Genomic DNA, 23,676 nt, shown 5'->3' on the forward strand with positions numbered 1-23,676 from the left:
GGCTCGTTAGATGGTGGTGGTTCATGAGGAACAATAAGGTTTCGACAAAATAGGCTTGAAATTCTCTCTAACTATTGGTAGGTATTCTATCAACTCGATCTTCAAAGCTAGGGCTATGGAGGAAGAGATGAGGAGAGTAACTATGAAGTTCTTCAAGGCACAAAGAGACTTTGACTACAAAGGAATGAAGAATAAATTGAAGAAGGCATATGTTCACGTTCATCGCATTGAAGACATTTGGATTGATTGCAAGATTGAACATGATATCAAAAAGCTTGTTTATTGCCAGCTCACAGTTGATCAAAATCAAGATTTTGACCTTGTAGATATCCCAGATGATCTTGAAGAAGATGGTAATGTCCTAGACCTTACCTATGTTGAAAAGAAAGTTTCATCAACTCCCTTGCCTCTCATTCAATGGGCACAGAAGGAGGCAACTTCAATCAAAGACAAATTTCAGAGTATTTTTGCGAATAACAATATATGGCTTTCAAGAAAGGGAATTCAGTTGAAGCCCTTCTCTATTGGCTCTGATGATTATACAACTGGACTTGTTGGTAGAAGGTCATAAATTAGAAAAAAGAACAAACGGGATCTTGCTACTCCTTAAAAGGCTCCAAAGTTAAAATATACATATGGGGAAAACAAAGGAAAAGCCCAAGGAGAATCATCCACTGCAAATGTTTAGGAGACAAAGGAGTATGAAATACAAGATGAACAATTGGATGATGAGAATCTTGATTAGGAGCCCATTGATGTTGATCAACTTCAAGATGAGCAGGAGGATAATGAAGAGCGTGATGAGTATGATGAAGAAGGACTACCAAAACCAGATAAGTCACATGAATCCCTACCCCAAGTATCTCTCTCTTCTTCTACTAGTGTGCATGCCCCCGTTCTACCACAAAGATAGAACCCTTTGGCTCTACTATCACATATGGCACTCCTAGCACAATTGTACATGTTTCTTCCACTAGTGCTAGTGACTCCGTCATGGATGCCTCGCATGACAATATTGAGAATGTTTTCTCCACTTTTCCAAGTTTGTCTGAAATGTTGACCACCATGTTGGATGATTTTGATAAGTTCATGATGAAGACAAGTCCTAGTCCCGATGAAGCTCAGATGAATATTACTCTCCAGAAATTTGAAGAATTCCAAAAACAAAGATCAACCTGAACAAAATGAGAGTCATTTTTGTGACTTTCTAGTGGCTTTTTGTAATATCAATCGACACCTTAAGTGTCATTTTGTATGTGCCCTAGAACACATGTAGGATTGCATGTGTACTAAGTCAAATAGGTCTCTACTATTAACTTAGTCACAATTAGTTGTAGCATTTCCTAGTTTTATGCATCACCCCTTTTCTATATATAGGGGGGTTTTCTTTGCAATAAGGAACTTTATCCATCATTATTTTATTCAACAAAACTCTCCAAAGTGAAAAGCAAAGTGAGACTTTGTGTTCATATTGCGAATTTGCAAGATTAATCAAAGAGAAGACAAGTTTGGCTTTCAAATTTTGTGTTGGAATCAATCTTGAGTATGATATAGATGTTCTTATGTCATTTGTGCTATATGTTCTTAAGAGAAAGATCTAAGTTGTGCATTATTATTGTTGCAAAATATTGAGGATTAACTTGAGTTCATACAAGTAGACTTTCTATTACTTTGAAAATTTGAGTATAAGAAAGTGGTGTGGATAATAGTGTGAAGTCTTTGAACTTTTACTTATTATTTATAAAAGTTTGTATTAGGGAGATGATAAGATAAAGTCTTTGAGCTTTATTGAGTTATTTTGTTAGTCAAAAATCTTTCGATATATTTGAAAGTCTTTGAACTAGCAATATATTGATATTTGAGTTACAGTGGTTGATAGGACTTAAGTATTTGAAAGAAACTTTGAATTCTTTTGCATACAAAAGACCCATCCCTAAAGTCATTTTCAAAAAGGGAAGCAATGAAGGACTTCCCGAACACTTTGTTTCCTATTTAGTATAGATTTTAGTATTACTGCAAATTTGAGTTGTTTTATTGAGAAAAGGGAAAATCTATTCTAAAAAGAGAATTAGATAAAACTTGTTCCGAAAAAAGAGAATGAAGCTATTGTATCATCTAGGATCAATGTAAAGTTAGCAGGTAAATTCAGAGTAGATAGTGATTGCAGTAGAAAGGGGAGGCCTTCCCTTATAATTAGGAGAGATTGTACTTGGACTTTTGAGAAGTATTATCTCATGTACTATCGTGAAACTCAAATTTTGTGAACCTTCATCAATTTACAAAATTTTCACCCAACATGTCTATTGGGGGCTATGGAAGGAGAGAAACAATCGTATTTTCAAGGAGCAATCTAAATTAGCTCATGAATTGTTTATGATGATAAAACAAATCAAAGAGAATACCAATGTTGTTTCTTTTGGATTTTCTAAATCCATGCCATCCTACTCTAAGATGAGGCAGAAACAAGTTTGGGGTTTAAATTAGGACCTTAATAAGATAAATTGGCCAAAAATTCTTCTCATAGGGTTAAGCAAATGGCAACCTCTGGAGGATGGGTGGGTCAAATGTAACTTTGATGGTTGTTCCAAAGGCAATCTTGAGATCTCAAGAGTCGGAGGGCTTATAAGAGATGATAAAGGCAAACTTATTGAATGTTATGGGAAGAAGATTGGAATTAGAACTAGTAATAATGCTAAGACAATTACTGCTCGGGGAGGATTGAAGATGTTGAAGGACCTTAATTATCATAAATTTATCCTTGAAGGGAACTCTAAACTTATTGTGGATATCCTCAATGAGATTGTTGCAAGTCCATGGAATATCAGATGCATCATTGAGGATAGCAAATGTATACTTAGAAGCTTCACTCATTCTAGGGTCATGCATGTTTATTGGGAAGCTAATAAGGTTGCACATAAAATTTCAAACTAGACTATTAATTTTAATGAATGTAGGCATAACAAGTTTATTAATTGCTTGACTAAGGAGAAAGAACTATGGTTCAAGCATTCCTCAGCCTTTTTATCATTGGGTCCACAAATAGTTCCGATATAAACTCAAAATTTTAAGACGCTGGTGCATATCTGACCCTATGACAGTGTGTCTTTGTTTCCATCATCCCTGCTGTCGAACTACCCACAACATTTCTTCCCAATTTTCCAATGTGTTGGAAGGATAGGGCCCTGAGTGTGGCTTTCTCTTGTGTTTTTACTTGAAGGTTAAGGATCTAAGTGTCGTTTCCTCTCACTTGGCTGTTGATGAATGTATTGCCAAGCTCCACAATGTACTCAATGAAACACTCCCTCTAGCAAAGACTAATTCTCTCCATAAAAAAATCCAAATTCTGTCGCGACTCTCACTCAACTAGAGGCTGATTCTCTTCATCACTATCAAGTAGAAGTTGGCGTTGCTAGGAAAACAGTAGATAGAAGGAAAAACTACTCCATGCAAAGAAATCGGTGAAGACCCACCTACCTCGTAAACAGAGGATAAATTTTCAATTAAAACCTTAAGAAGCATATCCTTTTTTTCTTTGTAAGAACCTCAAACTAAACAATTTAAAGAGATCCACCCATAGCCAGATGCCAAAGTGTATGATAGGACAGCTATAAATTTTTGGTCATTTCTTTTCTAATTTGTTTGCTTAAATTTTTCTATCTAACATTTCGGATCAAACTCTAGATCCATCATCAGAATATAAAAGAGAGAAGGCAAGGAGATTAGCTATAGAAAATGCAGACTGGCTACAATGTGATATATTAAAATTGGAGTTTCATTTTCCATTACATTCACTTCAAGGAAATACTATGTATACCGTATCACAGAGCATTGGGTTATCAGCACACTGTACAATCTTTAACTTCACACAAAAATATCCAAAAACTATGTTTGTAGACATGGAAAATCAATACAAGACATGGGAAAACAACGCAAGCAAATATGACAAACAAACTCTGAAATGCAAAAAAATTTAGACTTCAAGGACCATATATAATTGAACTTAAAAACAACTGCAAAAGAACAGTTAGAATTTAGATTCAATGCCAGTTATAACTGCAAAAAAATTATAATTTGTTTCATGTACAAGAAATAGCTACATAGAACTTTTAACAGGACATATCCTGGCAAGGCATTCAAATTGAACCATGACTATCTTGAAATCAAACAAAACCTCAATCAATGCACTGGATGCACTTGCTAATACAGAAATAGATGAACTTGTGCATTGCTTATACGGAGATGGGCCAAGACAACAAATGACGGTGTGAATCTGAAGCATTATCTTAAAAGAATGGCAAACAAGGAGTTAACTCTAATGCTTACACTGATGCTTTTAGCTATCGTTTTGATGCTGACACAATTGCTCTAAAATGACTTAGCATTCTGCAGCATTTAGCATTCCAGATTTGAACACAAGCCAATCTATTCCACATCAGAGAACGCGTTCTTCGACTCTAGACTGGCAGGTATATAAAAAGGTGGACTTCTGACATTCATGAAGCCAAAGCATTATGTCTATCCATAAAACGTTAAGCATTTAAGTTAACTGAGGTTTTTGAACGAATAAAATGCTCTCAATTTATCTAATCTATCTGCAGCATATTTGGCTTTCCCGTTTTGGATACAAGCGAATATATCCCACACAGCAGGGATCGCTTTCTTCAACTTCAACTCCAAGTACTTTCATAATAATGATAAACCCTTTAATTCATTTAATGTTGACCATGGATTTTAATTATAAGGGTGTTAATCTATGGGTGTCTACTTTGGTCGAATATCTCCTTAGCACAAGTTTATTTGCCACATCCTAGAAGAAGAGGGAAGGTGATCATTTCCAAGATGGTTTTTTCCTATTTGTCTGTTGTGTAATAATGGCAATTTTTGCCGAAGTATGCCTTAGGGATTAGAAATATGTATTGATTTTCAGTTCGTTTGTGCAATAGCTTTAATCCTTAATGATTTCACTCAAACATCTCAATTAAGCCACATGTTGTGATGGGTTCTCACTGATAATTTCAGCTAGTTGTTAAGGTTTTCTGCCTTCTATGATACAATAGAAAGTATGGGAGGGCCTCTGAAGCGATCAGAACCAGGAAAATGTGATGACCTCAAGCGAAATGAGAAGCTCTGGGAATTGTTCACAAACGTGGGGTTAATGCCTTTTTTTTAATCCATGAGGGGATACAATCGAAGCCTTACCACTAGTTTCTGCAACTCTTGGAATAAAGGTGAAGTGACTGTAGGCAACATTCAATTTAAGGTCTCTCCGGAGTTAATCACCAAGGCTACAGGTGTGAAAAATGAAGGGGTTAAGGTGGTTAGAAAAAGCAATCGAGATTACAAAATGTTCATGAACAAATTCTTTGAAGATGGTGAGAAGGCGGTTGTTCTTCAAAATGGCTTCGACAAGTCTGTCCTCCCCTCTCCATATTGCTTGGTCAACTATCATATAATTTGTTATTTTACTCTTTAAGGTCAGCAGTATTCCACTATCCATGGCTATCACTTTCCTATCCTTAACCCTATTAGACATAAAGAATTCATTAATGTCATTTTTCATGTTCTCCTCTCTACGTTCTAACATAGAGATTAAGGGAGCCAACCCACCACTCCATCAAGGGTTAATCTTTGCCCTATGCGGTTTTGTCTCTAGCCTCACTCCCAAAAGTAGTCAACTTCTCACGCACCTTGATAACCCTAAGGTGAATCCCAACTCTGTTAAGATTGAATTGATTGAGTCCATGGTGCATAACCCAGAAAACCCTAGTTCTTCTAGAAAGAAAGAAAGAAAAAAAAGTGTTAAGTCTAATACTAAGTTGGAGGAAGATAACCGACCTCCAGAAAAAGGAAATCTATGAGTCCTAGACCAGGGGGTCAAAAGTTAGAAAAACGGAAGCACGGCCTAAAGCTAGCTGTGTGATTATTGATCTGGACAATTTTGAGAAAGAGCCTATGGAAAAGGAGACCCCCAAAAAAGACTCTGTCAAACAGGAGGAGGGAAAGGGGTGATGTAGGTCTGCTCGCCTAAAAGAAAAAGACAATAAGTGTAAAGAGAACCCCAAGAAAGATAAGGAACTTGAGTCGCCTTCAAAACAGGAATTCCTCCCAGAATTTGATGATGACAATGAAGATTCAAGTTACAGTGATGAGATGGGTCTAGAGGAAATTGAGGAAACAATGGTGGTTCAAGGGGAAGAAGAGGAGGCCGAGGAAGATGTTGTGGTATATGAGATGGGAATGTCAAATATACAAGGAATTCAGGAAAATTTGTTGGCTCAGGAGAACTTCCCTTTGGATGCTAAAGACAAGGTGGCTGATCTCAAAGCCCAGGTGGCTGATTTGCAGGTGAGATAGAGGAAATACAAAATATACTATGGAAAGCCTAAGTGCTAACAAAAAGCCCCTGATCAATGTAGTGAATCCCTCACTTTGATAACAAATAGTTTAATGAGTAAGGCAGTGTTTAGTGTGGTCTTTGGCCAAGGAAAGCTGACAAGAAAGCGAAAGAAAGGGAAAGAGATTAAGAACTATAACCCTGTTGTTGATGAATGGAAGCAGAACGTCTGCATTCTGGAACAAAATTAGGGTTTGAGTGAAAATCCTGAGGAATAGGCTGCTTTCTCCTATTTTGCTTGCCATGTTGGTTGATAATTTTAACACACACTATTTTAATATCTGCCTACGTGCCACCTTTATGTTAGGAAGGTTAGTTAATGACTTTAATAGTAATGGTGGGTTTAGATACTTCATTATTTCATAACTATTTTGTATTATGTATGTCTAATGGTTGGTAGAGGCTGCTAGCTATTTGTTCTACTGGCTATTTTGTGGCTTGTTGTTTTGTGTTGAACTTGTATGGGATTGGGGCCCTTCCCTGCTTGCTTAATAAAAAACATATGTACTAAATTTTTATTTTAAAGGAGCTGGAAGTTATATTTATAAAAAAATGTCAAACTCCTATATATACAAGGTTAACAGTTATGTATAACAAGAAACAACAATATAAAAGATATACTTAAGCATTCACTATTGATAACATAAATTAGGCTATATTAACTTATTACAAAAAATAGGCTATGTTCATGTGGTTGTCCATCGTGGAGAGATAAAAGAGAGAACATATTACTATAAACATTATATCAGTTACTTTATAGAACGTAACAGTATTCAATAGAACTTGGTTATTTCGATGTAAATGGAACACCTTCAAAACATTCACAAAAACAAAATTAGCATACATTATATCATGTTGTGTTAATGTCATAATTACATATGGCTCCACACAAAATATAGCTTGCCCCTTGCATACTAACATTTGTATTATGAAAACCAGATTTGAAAAGAGAATCATAAGAGGATTGAAATGAAAAGGGTTTTACAGAACCATACATAACATTTGAAGGTCAAGGTCTTTATGGTTTATATAAAGGGTGATGCGAACAGTTGGATTTATTTTGCAGTTACTGACATTTGGTTAAATAAAACAAGATGGGCATGTTTAACTGTTTATAGATCAATTTGAAATTTAAAGAAAAATGTAATTATATACAGGCGAGGTAATGATGGTGATGCAAGCTATGGTAGTGTAGTGCTCTAGCAGAGACAAGGTAAGCTAGAAATAGGTGTCAACAACCTTCTCATTGCAAGAAACGTATTTGATGGTATTGTATTCTTTTATGTATACTCGTATATGTTGAATCATAAACAACGATCTATAGTTTACAATGGTGTGTGCTATTCATTTCAGATATTTAAAAACAAATAGCCACACTAATAGAGAATTGGGAATAATTTGGAATCCACTGTTATTTGAACAACAATTAGAACTCTGAAAACAATAATGAAAGGTGGTATGAAAATCATATTTTAGTTCAATTATACCATTAGTTTAAATGCCATAGTAAATTTAACATTCTTAAAGCAGCTGTTAAGTAAGAATGATAGGTGGAATGATATGAATCTATGCAAGTGTTTCAAAAGAGAAACATGAAACGTATGAATAAAAATGTATATCGAACTGTTTATAAAATTGTAATAATAAAACAACTTTGAAATATACATACCATGGAAGTTGCAGCAGGTGTCTAAAATAAGTCTCCAACTATGAAATGGGCAATTCTAAAATTGGGAAATATGTCTCCAACAAGTGTCTAAAACTATGAAATGGGCAAATCTATAATTGAGAAATGTGCAACACACAATATAGGTAACTTGTATAAATAGGCACTTGAGAGCAAGTAGACAAATTTAGATTGTTGAAGAGAATTTGTATAGGCATACATAAATTTAATGATATAAGTGATAGGAAATGTAAGGTGAATGCTACATATCAATGTGAGTTGAGAAGTTATTAATTACAATTTGACGTGAGAGTTGTTTTGAGAAACTTGAAATTATGTAGTGTTTATTTAATTTGGCATGGATGAAATAAATAGCACATATTATTGTGAATTTCACAAGTATTGTTTATAATGTAAAAATAGTTAGAATGGATGAAATAAGTAGTCCTCATTTTGTAAAATTGTTTGTAATGGTGAGGAGTGCTGTTTTTCGATTATTGTAGTAAATCTGGAAAAGGATGTATATGTTGGCATCGTGGGAACAAGATGTTAGTCAACCAGGAATGAGAAGTTGAACACTTTTGTTGGTCATCCTTCATATCTATGATGGAAGAAATGTAAACTGATTCTATAAATGTAAAACCACTAATTTTTATATAAATGATCATATAATGGAAATAAAAATATCTATTCCTATTCACCTTAATTTGAAAAGTTGAAAAGTAATGTCTATGATTAGACCCATAGTTGATTTAACATGTCCTTTTGTTTACATATTATAAATACAGCCTGAAAAAAAAGGGGAGAATTTTATGCTTATTATCAAAGTTAAGAGTTAACATTTTGTGGGACCAGGCTGTCAACTCCTATCCCAGCAGGCCCTCTCCCTTACCATTCCATCCATTAACATCAAATTACAACACAATTTTTTCAATCACCAGACAAATGTTATTATAAGCTACGTAGAAAGATAACACACCACACGACTAATAAATCTCTATACCAATAGCACTTCGGATATAATAAGAAAGAGAAGATACAAGAGGCCCTTGCTGTGTCCCATTGTTGAGAGATCCTACAACCCTCATTTGCCCCCAAAAAATTGTGACTACATCTACATATAACCATGAAAGAGTGCCCGTCATATTTTGTCAAAAAGGTTTGCAAGGAACATAAGGAAAAATTATATGCCAAAAAAGCATGCATTTGTTTATAAGAACATGACCTATAATCATAGGTATACATAAACAAATAGAAGCATGCTTTGCATATATGTATGAAAGACCAATTTAAAGTACAACCTTTTCTGCGCCATGATAGTACCTATCTAAACCAAAAGATTACAACTTGTGTCCCATTTCAAATAAGTGACAGCACACGGTTAGACTCCATAATAAATTATTTGAACATTATTTTTTCTGCTTATGCATTTGGTGAATTTGTACGAAAACCAAATGCAGTTTACACTGTGGCTGTTTTTGAAATCACAATATTAAAGTTAGTAGATTTCCACAATTCATAGATTAAATTTGTTGCTGCTTCTGGATTCGATTGTGTGTATTTTTTTGCATCAACATTTCGAATCACACTCTGTGATCCATCATTCCCAAACTCCTTATGCTATCTATGATCATGATGATGGATCACAGAGTGTGATCTGAAACGGTGAAGCAAAAAAATACACACAATCCAATCCAGAAACAGCAACAAATTTAATCACAATATTGTTTGCAAAGTAATAAATAAGCTCCTGAAAAGAAAGGTTTCTCTTGTCTAAACAAAGCCTAAAGATGAGGATGTCAAAATATGTTCATCTACTTAATTTTACTCATCTCGCATGTTGAAATTTTTAATAACATCCAAGTAGCATCTAAATACAAAGCCTGGCTCATTCCATGGTACGCATAGTACAAGCACAGTTTACTGGCATTGTTCAAGGATTCTGATGATGCAAGGCAAGCATAAGTCAATTGCTGAAAGCTCTTGCCCGCTGTTGATTTCTGCAAGTTATATAATTTAAACAACTTAACAGTGGCCGCAGTACAGTACTGCATATTTATTTATACCAGTTCTTTTGAAAACCTTGTTAAGTCATCCCTGCCCAAGAGAGAATGAATCCCATCTGGATAGAACGCCCAACTTTTGTGCACCGAGAGAAGCACTGTACAAAAACAGACTAAGACCCACTATAATACATGAAGATTGAATAATGCCATCAAGAGACCTGTGTATCCAATCTAGGGTCAGCACTCACACTGAGAACTGCCTAATTGTTTTGTTGGGGTGAGATTAATAACAACCTAAGTGAACCTAACGGCAAAGGTACATGTAATATACAGTGGTCATAGATTTGATCACGGAAAGGGATAGGGTTGTAGACCTCAGAAAAATATATTAAATAAATGTAAAAAAAATCTCCTTGTGGGCTTCAAAAGGAGAGTTCTCATACATTGGTGTCTTACATGGCAATGACCTAAAAAGGAGGGGTTCTCATACATTGGTGTCTTATATGGCAATGACCTAAAATATTATCTTAACCTTCATAGAGGTAGTAACCTCTGAGGATTCTGTAACCCTTTAATGCAGCATAAAATTGAATCCAGATCACTCACATATAAATGTACACTCTTATATCTTTCACCACAATCCCACACTTTCTATTAATCATAAATTACGTAAAGCCACAGTAAAGGAAAGGCTCTTACAGTTCCCATCAGATGCATTAAACAGGTTTCCATTAATCAACTCTTTTGAATACAGCATAAAATTGAATCCAGATCACTCACATATAAATGTACACTCTTTTATCTTTCACCACAATCCAACACTTTCTATTAATCATTTATTACGTAAAGCCACAGTAAAGGAAAGGCTCTTACAGTTCCCATCAGATGCATTAAACAGGTTTCCATTAATCAACTCTTTTGAGCGCCTAGATACAAAGAAAACAAACCTCAAGGCCTCAACTTTCTTCTTCCCTGCAAACAATTTTATGCTCAGACCCATATTCTAGAATAACTGAAAATATTTTCCAAATTAATCTTTTCAGTAATAAGAACACTAAGCCTCCTTAAATTACAATTCTTGTATGGTACAAATCAAGATTCAAAAAGTCTAGCCAGTCTTGCAGAAACATATACAAAGCACAACTGTAAGTGGGAAATCAGTTATATGTTTGAAAAATATTTTTCATTTCACAAGCTTCAAGAATTCCTTATCTACATGTGTCACTAGTGCCTTCAGCTTTGATTTCTTGCTTCTTTACAAGATAATGTAATCTCAAGCAATTAAACCATTCAGAGTAGAAATGATATCATTGTGCCTGAAGTGCAGTATTACTTTGGATAAAGAATATCATAATGTCCCGGTCGATACAGTAGGACAACATAAGGGTCGATTTTCTCCGGTTCTTTCTCTTTTAACAGGCGATTGGCAGGTACGAACTCATGACAGTTCACTTCTCTCTTATTTGGATCACATGAACTTCGGTCAAGGTACATAACACGAATTGGCACCCCCAGTGCATCAGATAATGCAATAATATGAACATGATCACTTTCTTCACCCATAGGTTCAACAGATGTTTTGCAGAACTGCAGCCAATATGTTACCTCACAAATTTAGAAAAGGGAAGTGGCAACCATATTTTTGAAAAAAATAATATAACTACAATAACAAAAACATTTCCATCACCTGCTCAACACTTGAACTGCTGCTTACACCAACTATAAAGGGCTCAAAAAACTCAGCTCTTCGACGAATTTCACCAGCCGTAACAAATCTTAGAAACATCACAACTACAGACCAAAGAACAAAACAATAGCCAATGTAAAGGGAAATCAACAGAACTCATTTCAATGAATGACAATTCTTAAACAGTCACTTACTATAGTTCGATATTAACTGATCTCGGCTCCTCTCAAGAAGTGTATCAATACTGCATTGAACAGCCAGTTATCAGCACGTAAAACTTGTAAGTAAACCAGACAACTAACTAAACAACCTTCGAAATAGGAACAAAATTGAACTGAATATTTAATAAGACAGTTTAAAAAAAACCTATCTGGGCAAATATAATTATTAAACACAAATATCTTTAGCTCCAAAGAACCTCCTAAAACTAGTATCCCTCGTAGTAAAGTACAAAAACCTGATATCAATAAAAACTAGAATACAATCGAGTGCAAACAGCAGTCAATACTAATCTGTGAGCTCTGAATAACCAGTTCCCCACTTAAATAGCTTAATCTTACCTTATAGATGATTCCTTCCCTGGAAGCACATCCTCCAACTGATCAATGAATAGCTGAGCAGCATTTTCAGAGGTAAAAGATTAATATGTCTGCAACTTTATAAGATTTTAAATGAGTAATTAATATATCCAATGCAGTTTCAAATGCTTTCAATACATAAATAAGGGTATGTTTAATTCCATGAAGACAATCTCCAAAATAATCAAATATCACAACTACCTCTGTTCCATAAGCTTCTGGAAGAGACGCAGGAAATAGGGAGTGGGACAATGAGACAGAAAACCAACTTTTAAGGGAAGATAGGGGATTTTAATTTAAAAATGATGGAATTAAAATTTAGATATAAGATAAAATAATAAATATGCACGAACCATAAATTTTCCCAAATATTGAAATATTTTTTTTATATTGATATATTTGCAACTTACATCCCACTGTGCTATACTAAATAAATACCCACTACACTGTCCAGTTGGAAATTGTGAATTCAAGGTATGTCCAAGTTTGCTGAGTCTATTGTAGCCAGAAAACTTAGTGTGTATAACTATAATATTACAAATAATCTGGTGACAAGATCTTACTTAGTGTTTATACACTAGATAATACTTACTCCTATTCCTCTTCACACAACTACACTATCACTATAATATTAAGTTGTTTCTCAACAAATTAATATTAACTTTATTTTATAATATAATATTAAGTTGTTTCTCAACAACTTAATATTAACTTTATTTTATAATACACCCATGTGAACACTAATTACCGTGAGATTTTGCCAAAACCAAGAGCTCAATGAAAAGTACAAAATAGAGAGGCAAGATATAGGACAAGAATAAACTGTATTGTCATCAATATAAATAGATGATCAAAAGATCAATAGTTGTTACATACAATGTAGATGAGCCTGCATATATAGGCAAGGCAATATGGATACGTGAGCACACAAACATGACATGTGGCTCAATAAGAAACAAGGGTAGGTAGGAAATAGGTGTGGTAGGTAGGAGAAACAATAAAATATTCCACATGAGGTGGATCACCCACCGAAGGTAGAATTATCACTCCACAATAAGTGGATATGATAGAGTAGTAACAAGATCAACACCATAAAAGGTGGAAATTCTCCTACACATACTATCCCAATGTGGCACAAACACCCAAGTGTCTCATACCCAAACTACTATGAAATGCATTATCCTAAGTAAACTTAAGTAAGGTGTAATAATATCCAACATGAATAATTAATTACACCAACAATTACTAACACCCTACCCCTCAATTGTTAACATGGGGAGAAAGTACATCACATGAGCTGGAAACAGAAGCATATGCCTATACATACTTTAAAGTCCAGATCTTGTTGCACATAATCACCTCCATACGAGAACTTACCCCACATTCACTTCCAGTGAACTCAGCAATGGCCAATCATGCTTCCAAGAAGCTTATTAATCAGAGGATCTCTGTAGCCAGCTGCTCTCCTATACAATTGTTTACAATATCAATGATGTCCATATTCTCCTCCTTTCAAACATTAACACTTCCAACTGTAATAAGCCCAATTCTTTTAGCTCATGATCTTGATTTAAATGAGGCACCTCTCATTAACCTTTCATGGTTTTCCACAAAGGTTTACCACAATCCTAGACACAAACAGGAACACACTCATATGTTCATCTCATATGGTTTTCAAGATTACCACTAAGTTTTTCAAGCTCCATGAATTGCATTACACTAGTGCTTTTGTTCAATCCAATACTTTACACCATGAGGGTACACGAGAAAATAACACACAGATGAATAGAAATAGCCATTGTTGTTGATCATGTCACTTGATCTCTGACAACATAGAAAACTATCACTACCATACAATAGGAAACAAATGCCAACAAAACTGATAAGCGGCCTCATCATTGGTGACCAACGCGAGGACACTAAGTGTCCTCCAACTTCCTGTGCTTCTCTCCTCCATTTGATTTGCTACTTAGCAAATTTGTCTTTTAAGTTTTAAGCTTAATTTGAGAATGCCCCCACAAGATGGACATCACATACAAGTGTTAATGCATCCAATCACAATTGAAGGCAATTTTCATTTTTTAATTTTTTTTTACACTTCATCTTTTGTCAAGCATATTTTTTTTGACACTAAAATTAATGACTCATGAAAATGGACCCTACAATTTGATTTTTAGAGTACGACATAAAATATATCTTTATAAACTAATAATGCATTTTAAAACACTAAATTATCATTAACTATTAAAACTTCACTTAGATGACTCGACTCAATGTCTTGATTGGTGTTGTGCATAACCTCCTTCAATGCCTTTGTTGCCAATTATGGTTAACGACTCAAAGTCATCAACACATAATTTATTTCTATTAAGACACATATTTTCTTCCTTGGGAATCCACTAACATTCAAATTCAAGCTTACCCTAAACATGCAGCAATTTTGTCTCCAACCATGAATGTAAACTTCAGATGGTCTCTATGAGAAGATGCCTTCAAGCGCACACTGAATTGACCAACGAGGGTAAAATTTAAGTTACCAAAGGTGTAGGTCTGCTTCTGAAAATACTCCATCTTTGCCACATGTCATTATTGTTGTGACCTTTTTCACACATCACCCCATCTCAAAGGGGACCCCCTCTTTTTGCTTTTTGTTTTGTTGCTTTTTAGGGTTTGGTAAGTCCAACTTCAAGTTTGAGCTCTGGTCGCAAGTTTTGCACTTAGGATACTAACCAATAACCAAAATCTTTGTCTTAAGCTTGCAAGTGTGTCTTAGGGTTGAGAGTTGTTGAAGAAGCAAGAAATGTTGTCAAAATGTCAAAGTTGCAAAAGTTGTCATGTACCAAGAAGGTTGTTCGAGGTGTCAAGTTACTAGGGTGAATTTTTGTCTAAGTGTTGAAGATCTCCAAGATGAAATTTGTACAAGCGGGCTTGCATTAGGTGCCCTAGTCACTACTTATACCAAGATTCAATTTTGTGCATGCTCTATTGCACTAGGCGCCCAATTTAGAGGAAGTGAAAATATTGACCAGGTGTGAAACATGTTTGTGCACTATTTGCCCAAGATCACCTAAACCCTAGATACACCCAAGTATGAGTGAATAAAACCCAAGACATGATGTAGATGCTTGGCTTGAGTGAAAGACCGGAAATTTGAAGTGATGGCATCAAAATTTGACCCATGAACTTGCAATTTTGTGCAAGTAACCTTAAATAGCCCACCCTTGTGCAGGTCACCTTGCACATTGCACCTCACACTAGGCTTACACTTTAACATTGTCTTATGTACTAAGCAATGAGATCAGCAAAAAGTTGTGTAGAGAGGATCATTTCACTACTATCTCATCTTGATGATGGATCACAAAGTAAAAAATCCTTACGATCTCTATCTCATCCTAATGATGGATCATAGAGTGTGATCCAAAACGTCGATGAAAAAAATACTCACACAATCAAATCCAAAAGCAGCACATAAATCAATAAGTTTTTTCATATCAAAAAAGTACATAGTTCTAATAATCTCCATCCCAAACATCTACAAAAAACCACCCTCCAAATCTAACACCAAATCAAACCCCTTATCACCCAGTGGCTACTGCAAAATAAAATCGTACAACTTGAAACAATTTCGTGGGCATATTTTCAGCCCGACAGATATCAAAAAACAATACACAAAAATTTTATCGCTTATTTTGAAACAAATGAAAAAACACAGGCTAAGGCAAGCTACACTACTATCATTCTCATGTTCCTCATTGAACCTGGCAAGGACTCGCATCGTCTCCTCTGTGCGTGCCCTCGGTCTCAATTCTTAGCCTATCTCCACCCTCACCACTTAATGTGCCGCTCTAAGGGCTTCTTCAACCCGCATTAAATCTGCAAAAGTTTTAAAAGCCTCCCAACCTCTCCAAGCCAAAGCTCTACAACTTGCTTCATATCATCCTCTAGCCAGTGAACAAAGGCAATGGGGTTCACGTGTTCCTACATTCCTTCTGAGATATCAATGCCAACACCCAGGACAGCCCATTCAAAAATTGTGAACAAAGGCAATGGGGTTCAAGTATTCATCTGCAATTAATTTAGTCAGCACTTGTTTAACCTTTGCCATAGTATCTTCAAATTCAAGACCCCAAGCAGCAATTAATGAGTAAATTTCCATATTAGTCCTATATCTGTGACTAATATGCACAATATCTTCTCCCAGCATGAGTTTCACCGCCTCTGTCAGTCTTTCATTCTTGTGAAGTAAAAGGCCTTGTATTCGCCTGGCCGAATCCTTACCCACAAATGGCACTAATTTCTTCACTGTTTTGAAGGTAAAGCTTGCCTCCATATTCTTTCTACTACAGTGTCATCACCTTTGAAACCGTATTCTCCACTATTTACAAAACTCTTACAGTGAAAGCGAGAAGGCAAAATGAGAAAACAAAGCGATCATAATTCATTATCACTTTTAATGCATCATACACATCGCCCAAACCCAACGTCCTACACCGCATAATTACACTTCTATAAGTACTCTGTCCGAGTTTTTCTTTCCATTTTGTCTGCACGGTTCGGCATTAACTCCACCTCTAAATCGTGCCAATTACCTTGTCCATCATCCAGCAGATTACGAATATCTTCTAGTTGATATTCATGTGCTACTTCAAAAGAGCTAGCCCATTTTGATAGCACATCGGCTACTCTGTTTCCTTCCCTCTGCACATGAGTCATTAAAACAATTCAAATCTCCTTTGATCTTCTAAAGATATTTATTTAGCATCCAAGCCTGTATTTCCCCTTTAATAATTGCATTGATTATGATCAATGAGTCACCTTCCAAATGTAGTTTTTTGAAACCATATTTTAGTCCCCACTCAACCGCCAAGAGTGTTGCTTGCACCTCATCCTCATTGTTCGTACCCCTCTCCAATCGTTTGGCACCCCATGCTACAATGTTACCCTTCCAAACCCAGAACACCACCCCTGCACCAGATTCTCCTAGGTTTCCTTTTGACGCTCCGTCGAAATTAGCCTTTATCCACCCTTCTTCTGGTGGAATCCACTTACAATTTAATTGAACGTGTTGTCCCAAGAGACAGATCATCTCACCTAGGCCCATGAACGGGCCATTTCCAAAAGTCTATCTTGATGATAGAATTGTTTCATGCAAAGATGAAAAACTCTTAATCGGCAATAAATCTTTTGGCTGAAATTTTTTTTTAAATTGGGAATCGGCAAAAAATGGGGAAAAAATCGACAAATTTATTGAACATTTGAAAATATATAATTTCTTAAAATATTCTTAAAAGAACACACATGTACACTAAATTTGTAAATGTTATTTTAGAGTCTATGCTTTGTGACATTTATATTTGTTCAACAAAATGGAGATTCTATCTTTATATTAGTCAGGTTTGGGTCTTACGACCTCCATGCTTTGTGAGGAATAAATTTGATAGACCTAAAACCAAATCGCGTTCGACTAGCAAAATCAAAACTCCTAGGGTATTGGCCCCATCATCCTAGGCTAAGTCACAAGGTTTGAATTCGAGTTCAAGTTCGGCGTCAATAAAATTCGGATGAAATTCGATAAGGGTAAAAAAATTGAAAAAAAATAGGCATTAAATTCGCCTTATATAAATTTAATTTTTTAAATATAAATAATATATTCACAAAATAATGAAAATAGTTTAAAATTGATAAATAGGTTTAGATTATTCATACAAAAACATATAAAATTAGTGTAAAATAAAAAATTAATTTAATATCACATACATAATATATTATATATTTAACAAACAAATTCACCATAAAAAATGAATTCATAATTTATAAATTAAATAATGTTAATTTTAAATATATATAATATTATATTTGTTAATTACAAATATTAAAATTTACATATAATATTTTGGACATAAATAATATTATATTAAATTATTGATAAATTAGAAATATTTAACTATAAGTATAATTATATTAAATTTTGAAATATTAAAATTCAATTTTAATAAATTCATAATCTAATAATAATAAAATTGTCTTAACATATAGTTTGAAGCTACATCGAAAGAAAAAACTTTCGACTCACTCAATCAATCTCGAATCGTTGAAGGATCACTACTGAAATCCAACAATTGTCGAAAGTCTGAAATCACTACTGAAATCCAACAATCATCGAAAGTCGAAAGTTAGGAATTGTCGAAAGTCTGTTGTATAATAATCCGGATTCAAGAAAACAGCAAAAGATTATTGCAAACTCACGTGAAACCCTACTGAAATCGCTTTAAACGCGATTTTTTCTAATGTCTCGCAATTTAAACATGATTTTAACACATGAAAAGTGTGCGATTTCAAAAAAAATCGCCTACGATTTTAATGGAGATTAAATCGTTTGCCCTAGCGACTCACAAAAAATCATGATTCAGATGATTTTTTTCTCGAATTTTTCATCTATGGTTTCATGAATAAATTTTGTGCAAATTCATCAAGCATTTTAACCCCAGCCTTGGCTTTGTTTCATTTTTGGTAACTTAAGGTGTTTGTTTGTAGGTAAATGTCAAGAGCACGAGCTGGAGGTAATTCAAGGCAAGAGCAAATGAGGATCAAATTCAAAGGAGTCGTCTTAGAATCAAAAATCACCTCCAAATGGCGAAAGATTGGAGATACAAATTTGGCACACATGGATGTGAATGACTTCCAGGAGTGTGGATATTTGGACAAGTAAAATACCATATTGTCTTTGATTCATGTCATAGCAGTGTCCCCTAAAAGGCAATGTTTTTGAAAGCCAAGGATTGTGAGGGGCAAGTGAAGTATGGCTCAATTTATTGTCAATATCCTCATTGTAGCGACTAAGGAAATAGGACCCCATAACACAAAAAATGCTCAAGTCATAATGGACAATGAATAGAATTGTGGAGCTGCTAGGTTGTTGGTTGAAGAACACTACTCATACATCTTTTAAACACCTTCAACAGTCTACTCTCTCAATCTTATGCTACAAAAGATTGGGAGAAAATTTGATTAAATCAAAGAGTTGTATGCAAAGGCTAAGGAGATCCAAATGTACAACACCAACCACCACATGTCACAAGGCATATCTAAAATCATTTTCAAAATTGGCAACTATTGAAGGTAACATGAATTAGGATAAAATTTTATATTTTAGTTTCACTTTAGTTACTTAGCAGTTTTTAATAACTTAAATACTAATTTTATTGTGTATTCTAATTCTTCTTTAAAGTTTGTTTTTAAATTTTAATTATTTTGTTTTTTGTTTTTGAATAGGCTGTAGAGATCCGTTTTTGCCTCTTAAAACATCTTGTGAAGATTCAGGAGGCACTTTTTAGCATATTCAATAGCTAAACTCATTACATATACAGACAAAGCAACACTAATAGGACAACAAATATTAAATGGATGATCTGAAAGGACTCTTGGTGGGATCATGTGGAGTATCTCCTTAGTTTAAACGAGCCCATTATGAGTATGATTCATTATACTAACATGGACAAGCCTTCCTTGGGAGTGGTATACTATAACATTGCCTCAATGATTGACAAGATGACAATCATAAATGAGAAAGAACAAGTCCCTAGAGAAACTTTCTTCAAACAAGTGCACACAATTATTCAAGAAAGATGGAACAATCATAAATGAGAAAGAACAAGTCCCTAAAGAAACTTTCTTCAAACAAGTGCATACAATTATTCAAGAAAGATGGAACACAATAACCTCTCCACTACAACTTCTTTCCTTTGCATTAAATCCAAAGTGCTATAGTGTTGAGATTCTTCTCTGCCAACGAGGATTGACCCATATAGAGATTATGAAGTTACAAAATAGTACAAGGAATTTTTTCTTAAACTCTTCCTTAATCCTGATTTGCAAGATGTTGTCACTAGTGAATTCATTAATTTTGTACACTTCAATGGTCAAAATATTGAAGCTCTCATGATAAATTCAAAAAGGTTGTTCACAATTGGTTGTACTTCCATGGCCAACAGCTCCTACACCTACAACCCTCGCAACCAAAATTTTATTTCAAGTTTAATAAAAAAAAATTAAAATCTTTGATGTTCCATCTATAATTTTTTTTAAATTTAATTTTTATAATGTATAACTCTATCTCTCTACTTTGTCATAAATTGCTAGTTCTATGTCTAAGAGGAATTGGAGTGCATACTCTTTCATCCACTCAATAAAGCACAATAAAATGTATCCAAAAAGGGCAAAGAACTTAGTGTATGTGCAACCCAACTTGCGCCTCCTTTCGTATAAACCACATGACTACAAGGAATAGGATACAAAGTTGTGGGATATGGCGCCTAAGCATATTGACTTGGATGCTTCCACTTCCCAACATGTTGCACTTGATAAGTCCGAAAGCTAGTATACTTTTAGTGCGAGTGCCAATGGCACTACTTGTGGTTCTTCAACTGTTCCTACATCGACATTGGCACTTTCTTCAACTGTTCCTACATTATCTAATGTCGATGATGTTAATATTGATGATTAAGAAAATCCATTCAATGCTGAAAATTATATGTTGAACTTGATTATTATTTTAGTATTGAACTTATAGTTTCAACAATTAATATTTTATAATATTTATCATTTATGTTGTAAATGGCATTTGAGTTTATAGTGATTTTGTTGTTTATATGATTCTCTGTGGCATCCTACTGCATGTTTTTTTTGTACAGATGAACCCAAAAATAGCCATCACCAAAACAAAATTGTTGGAACCACAAACCTGAATCAAGATCCATAACAGAACCAGCAACTTAGCACATAAATAATAGAACAGGAAAAGAAAAATAGTTAGGTGTACTAACTTAGTTTCCAAAAGAAACAAAAAATTCAGATAATGATGATGTTTAGAAATAATCAGAATTGGTCAATTGGACTGGACTGATTAAAATGCTAACATGTCCATACAGAATAAAAAGAGAAAGCTCTCCAATAAATTAGGAGCAACCTCCAAAAAAAGTAAACCAAAAGTTTTGAAAATTAGAAGTAAAGAAATAATAGCAGGTTGAGAGCGCACAAAAAATATAGTGTATTTATTATGACAATTATTTCTGCGTTGTCTAAATAGAATGTTTTGTGAGAACTTAAAAAGGGATGTCTTTCAAATTACCCTTTGCTGCATCATTTGGTCATAATCGCAAGTTTCAACTATACTACTCCGCCTATATCCTCAATTCACTAAATCCATTATAAGCAGCCATGCAAGACAGAATGGAAAATAAGGCTAATAAAAGTTAAAAGTAGGATACAGAGCTTACTTGAAAAAAGTCTTCAAAAGTGAACTCTTGGTATCCAAGGTCCAGAAGCGTTGTCCTGCATTGCTCGATATTCTTCAAAACATGCTGCACCTCCGCTTGATCTTGGATCTCCAATATATGCTCCTAATCCGTAACCTCAACATTCCTGCTATTAGTCGAAATCATTGTATGGTGTTACCCTACCCTACCTACTTAATATGTGAAATGTTACACCCCAAAAAATTCCGAAGGAGTCAAAACTCCAGACAAAGTATTCCATTCCCTCTATTACCAGGTATGAAAACATAAAAGAACGAAAGAAACAGTTCCCATCACCACGTGTACGTCGAATTCGCCCATATGTCTCACCCAGCATCTGCACAGTTAAATGTCATTAAACGTGGAACACAGCTCCAGATCAAAATAATACAAAACTCTAAATTAAAATAAAATGCAAAATATTGCACCTGAATTTTTTCCCTTAAAATTTCACTGCCAGTTTCATACTCAGCTGCCAAGGTAGAAAGAGGTTCCTGTAATAACAACAGGATATTTGATATTAAAAGAATTACATCAATTTTAATCTACTGAAACAAATGAAAAAAATCAAGAAAAAACCTAATCTAGTTCCATTTTTCCAAACTCTCAAAGGCAGTTCTGATTGCTCCTATTAATTGTACTAGCTTACCTATTTTCAAGGAATACAAAAGATTGACTTATTATAGGAAAGGACAAAAGCACTTGTACTAATTATTGCTATAACCTAGATAACAAGATAGTTAATTTAATGATTTAATGATGGCATGTAAAAGGTATTCTTGCATATTAAAAAATCAGGGCAAATTTATTACAGGTACGGCACAACAATCATCTTACCAATATCCTCTGGCAATTTTTATAAGTCAAAAAGAGTCCACTGGACAACAGGCAGAGCCCCTTGTCTGTTTGCTAGTTTTTTGTACATGAATGAAGGGGTATGAGGTAGAAAGTAGGTTTTTTATTAAAATGGTATTCTAGTTCACAGGGGCTTCATGATAAACGGCAGTTCTCCTTTACCATCTGGTTTACAAAATACAGTCAATAAAACAATGTTTCCGTTAAACAATGGAAATATTCATAATCATCACAAACTGCAAATCTTTGTAGATAAATATTTCAATTTTGATACTGTCACAATATCTGTGTTTGTTTCACAATCAGAACAAAATCTCAGCTAAGTCAAGATGACAATTTTTATAAATGCTTAGTGCCATGCTATCAAACATGGACGTAATTTGAACTGCCACTGACTGCAGGCCAAAATGCTTGAACTACAATCAAGAAATGGGGTTCCCAAAGCAATCTGCAACTGTTGCGGCTGTTAGGATATACTGATAAGATGTCAATGAATAAGATAATTAAAATCAGAACATAGTAATGCACCATCAAATCAAAATCTTCCATTGGGTTGTGACCTAGTGACAACTTAAAGTGCTATTGTACAAAGGAGTCAGATACAAATCCCACCATGCATGTTCATGGTTTAAGGGTACTTCTAAGTCCAAGAGAATGTCACAACAACCTCAATAGCCCATCTAATATGGAAGCAAAATGCACTGCCTTTCTTCACAACAATATGAGCAGCACAAAAAGTGAATATTCTCTCACTAACTCACTTCCCATCCTATACATAAAGACTATAAGAGTCTCTTGTATCCCATGCAACCAAGAAAAATGAAGTACATAACAGACATAATCGTGACACTTAGCCACAAAGGAAAGGCACGAATTGCCTGCTCTAGGATCAAATGTAAACACCTGACCTCAAAGGAAAAAAGGAGCACCAGCTCTCAAAAGGAAAAATGAGTCTACCAGCTCTCAATGACAATAATGAATAAATTGATTGCTGCAAATTTGATATTTTATCAACCATACAAAAAACAGTACTTAATTTTACAACAAAGAAACTCAGTAAATGTCATTAAATGCATCATACCACTGCTTGGTTGATCAAGTTCACTTAGTTAGCTTCGGTTCAGTTTGTTCTTTGAACCAAATAAAAAACATTCAAAAAATAATTTAGCAAACAATTTACCAAAAATCCTGATGATC

The 23,676-nt window shown here is 34.6% G+C and overlaps 1 protein-coding gene across 4 annotated transcripts in view; it reads right to left on the reverse strand.

Annotated features, from left to right (window-relative positions):
* Window positions 1-8,775: 8,775 nt before the first annotated feature.
* The window catches only part of LOC131075927 (OVARIAN TUMOR DOMAIN-containing deubiquitinating enzyme 1), a 34,481-nt gene continuing 19,580 nt past the window's right edge, over window positions 8,776-23,676 (reverse strand). The window contains exons 2-10 of one of the 4 annotated variants that reach the window (XR_009113284.2): window positions 22,053-22,118; window positions 21,878-21,961; window positions 21,607-21,729; window positions 12,314-12,366; window positions 11,948-11,997; window positions 11,754-11,857; window positions 11,400-11,653; window positions 10,940-11,038; window positions 8,776-9,174 (exon numbers count right to left, since the gene is read on the reverse strand). Coding sequence is in view for 2 of the 4 variants with exons in the window: in XM_058012889.2 (XP_057868872.1) it covers window positions 11,023-11,038; window positions 11,400-11,653; window positions 11,754-11,857; window positions 11,948-11,997; window positions 12,314-12,366; window positions 21,607-21,729; window positions 21,878-21,961; window positions 22,053-22,118 (750 nt within the window). In the remaining 2 variants the exon portion in view is untranslated. Of the gene's footprint in view, window positions 9,175-10,688; window positions 11,039-11,067; window positions 11,654-11,753; window positions 11,858-11,947; window positions 11,998-12,313; window positions 12,367-21,606; window positions 21,730-21,877; window positions 21,962-22,052; window positions 22,119-23,676 lie in introns of those variants that run through there. The other 3 variants (XR_009113285.2, XM_058012889.2, XM_058012890.2) reach the window with 3 other exon arrangements.

The sequence above is a fragment of the Cryptomeria japonica genome, chromosome 9 (genome assembly GCF_030272615.1).
Source record: "Cryptomeria japonica chromosome 9, Sugi_1.0, whole genome shotgun sequence".
NCBI lineage: Eukaryota > Viridiplantae > Streptophyta > Pinopsida > Cupressales > Cupressaceae > Cryptomeria > Cryptomeria japonica.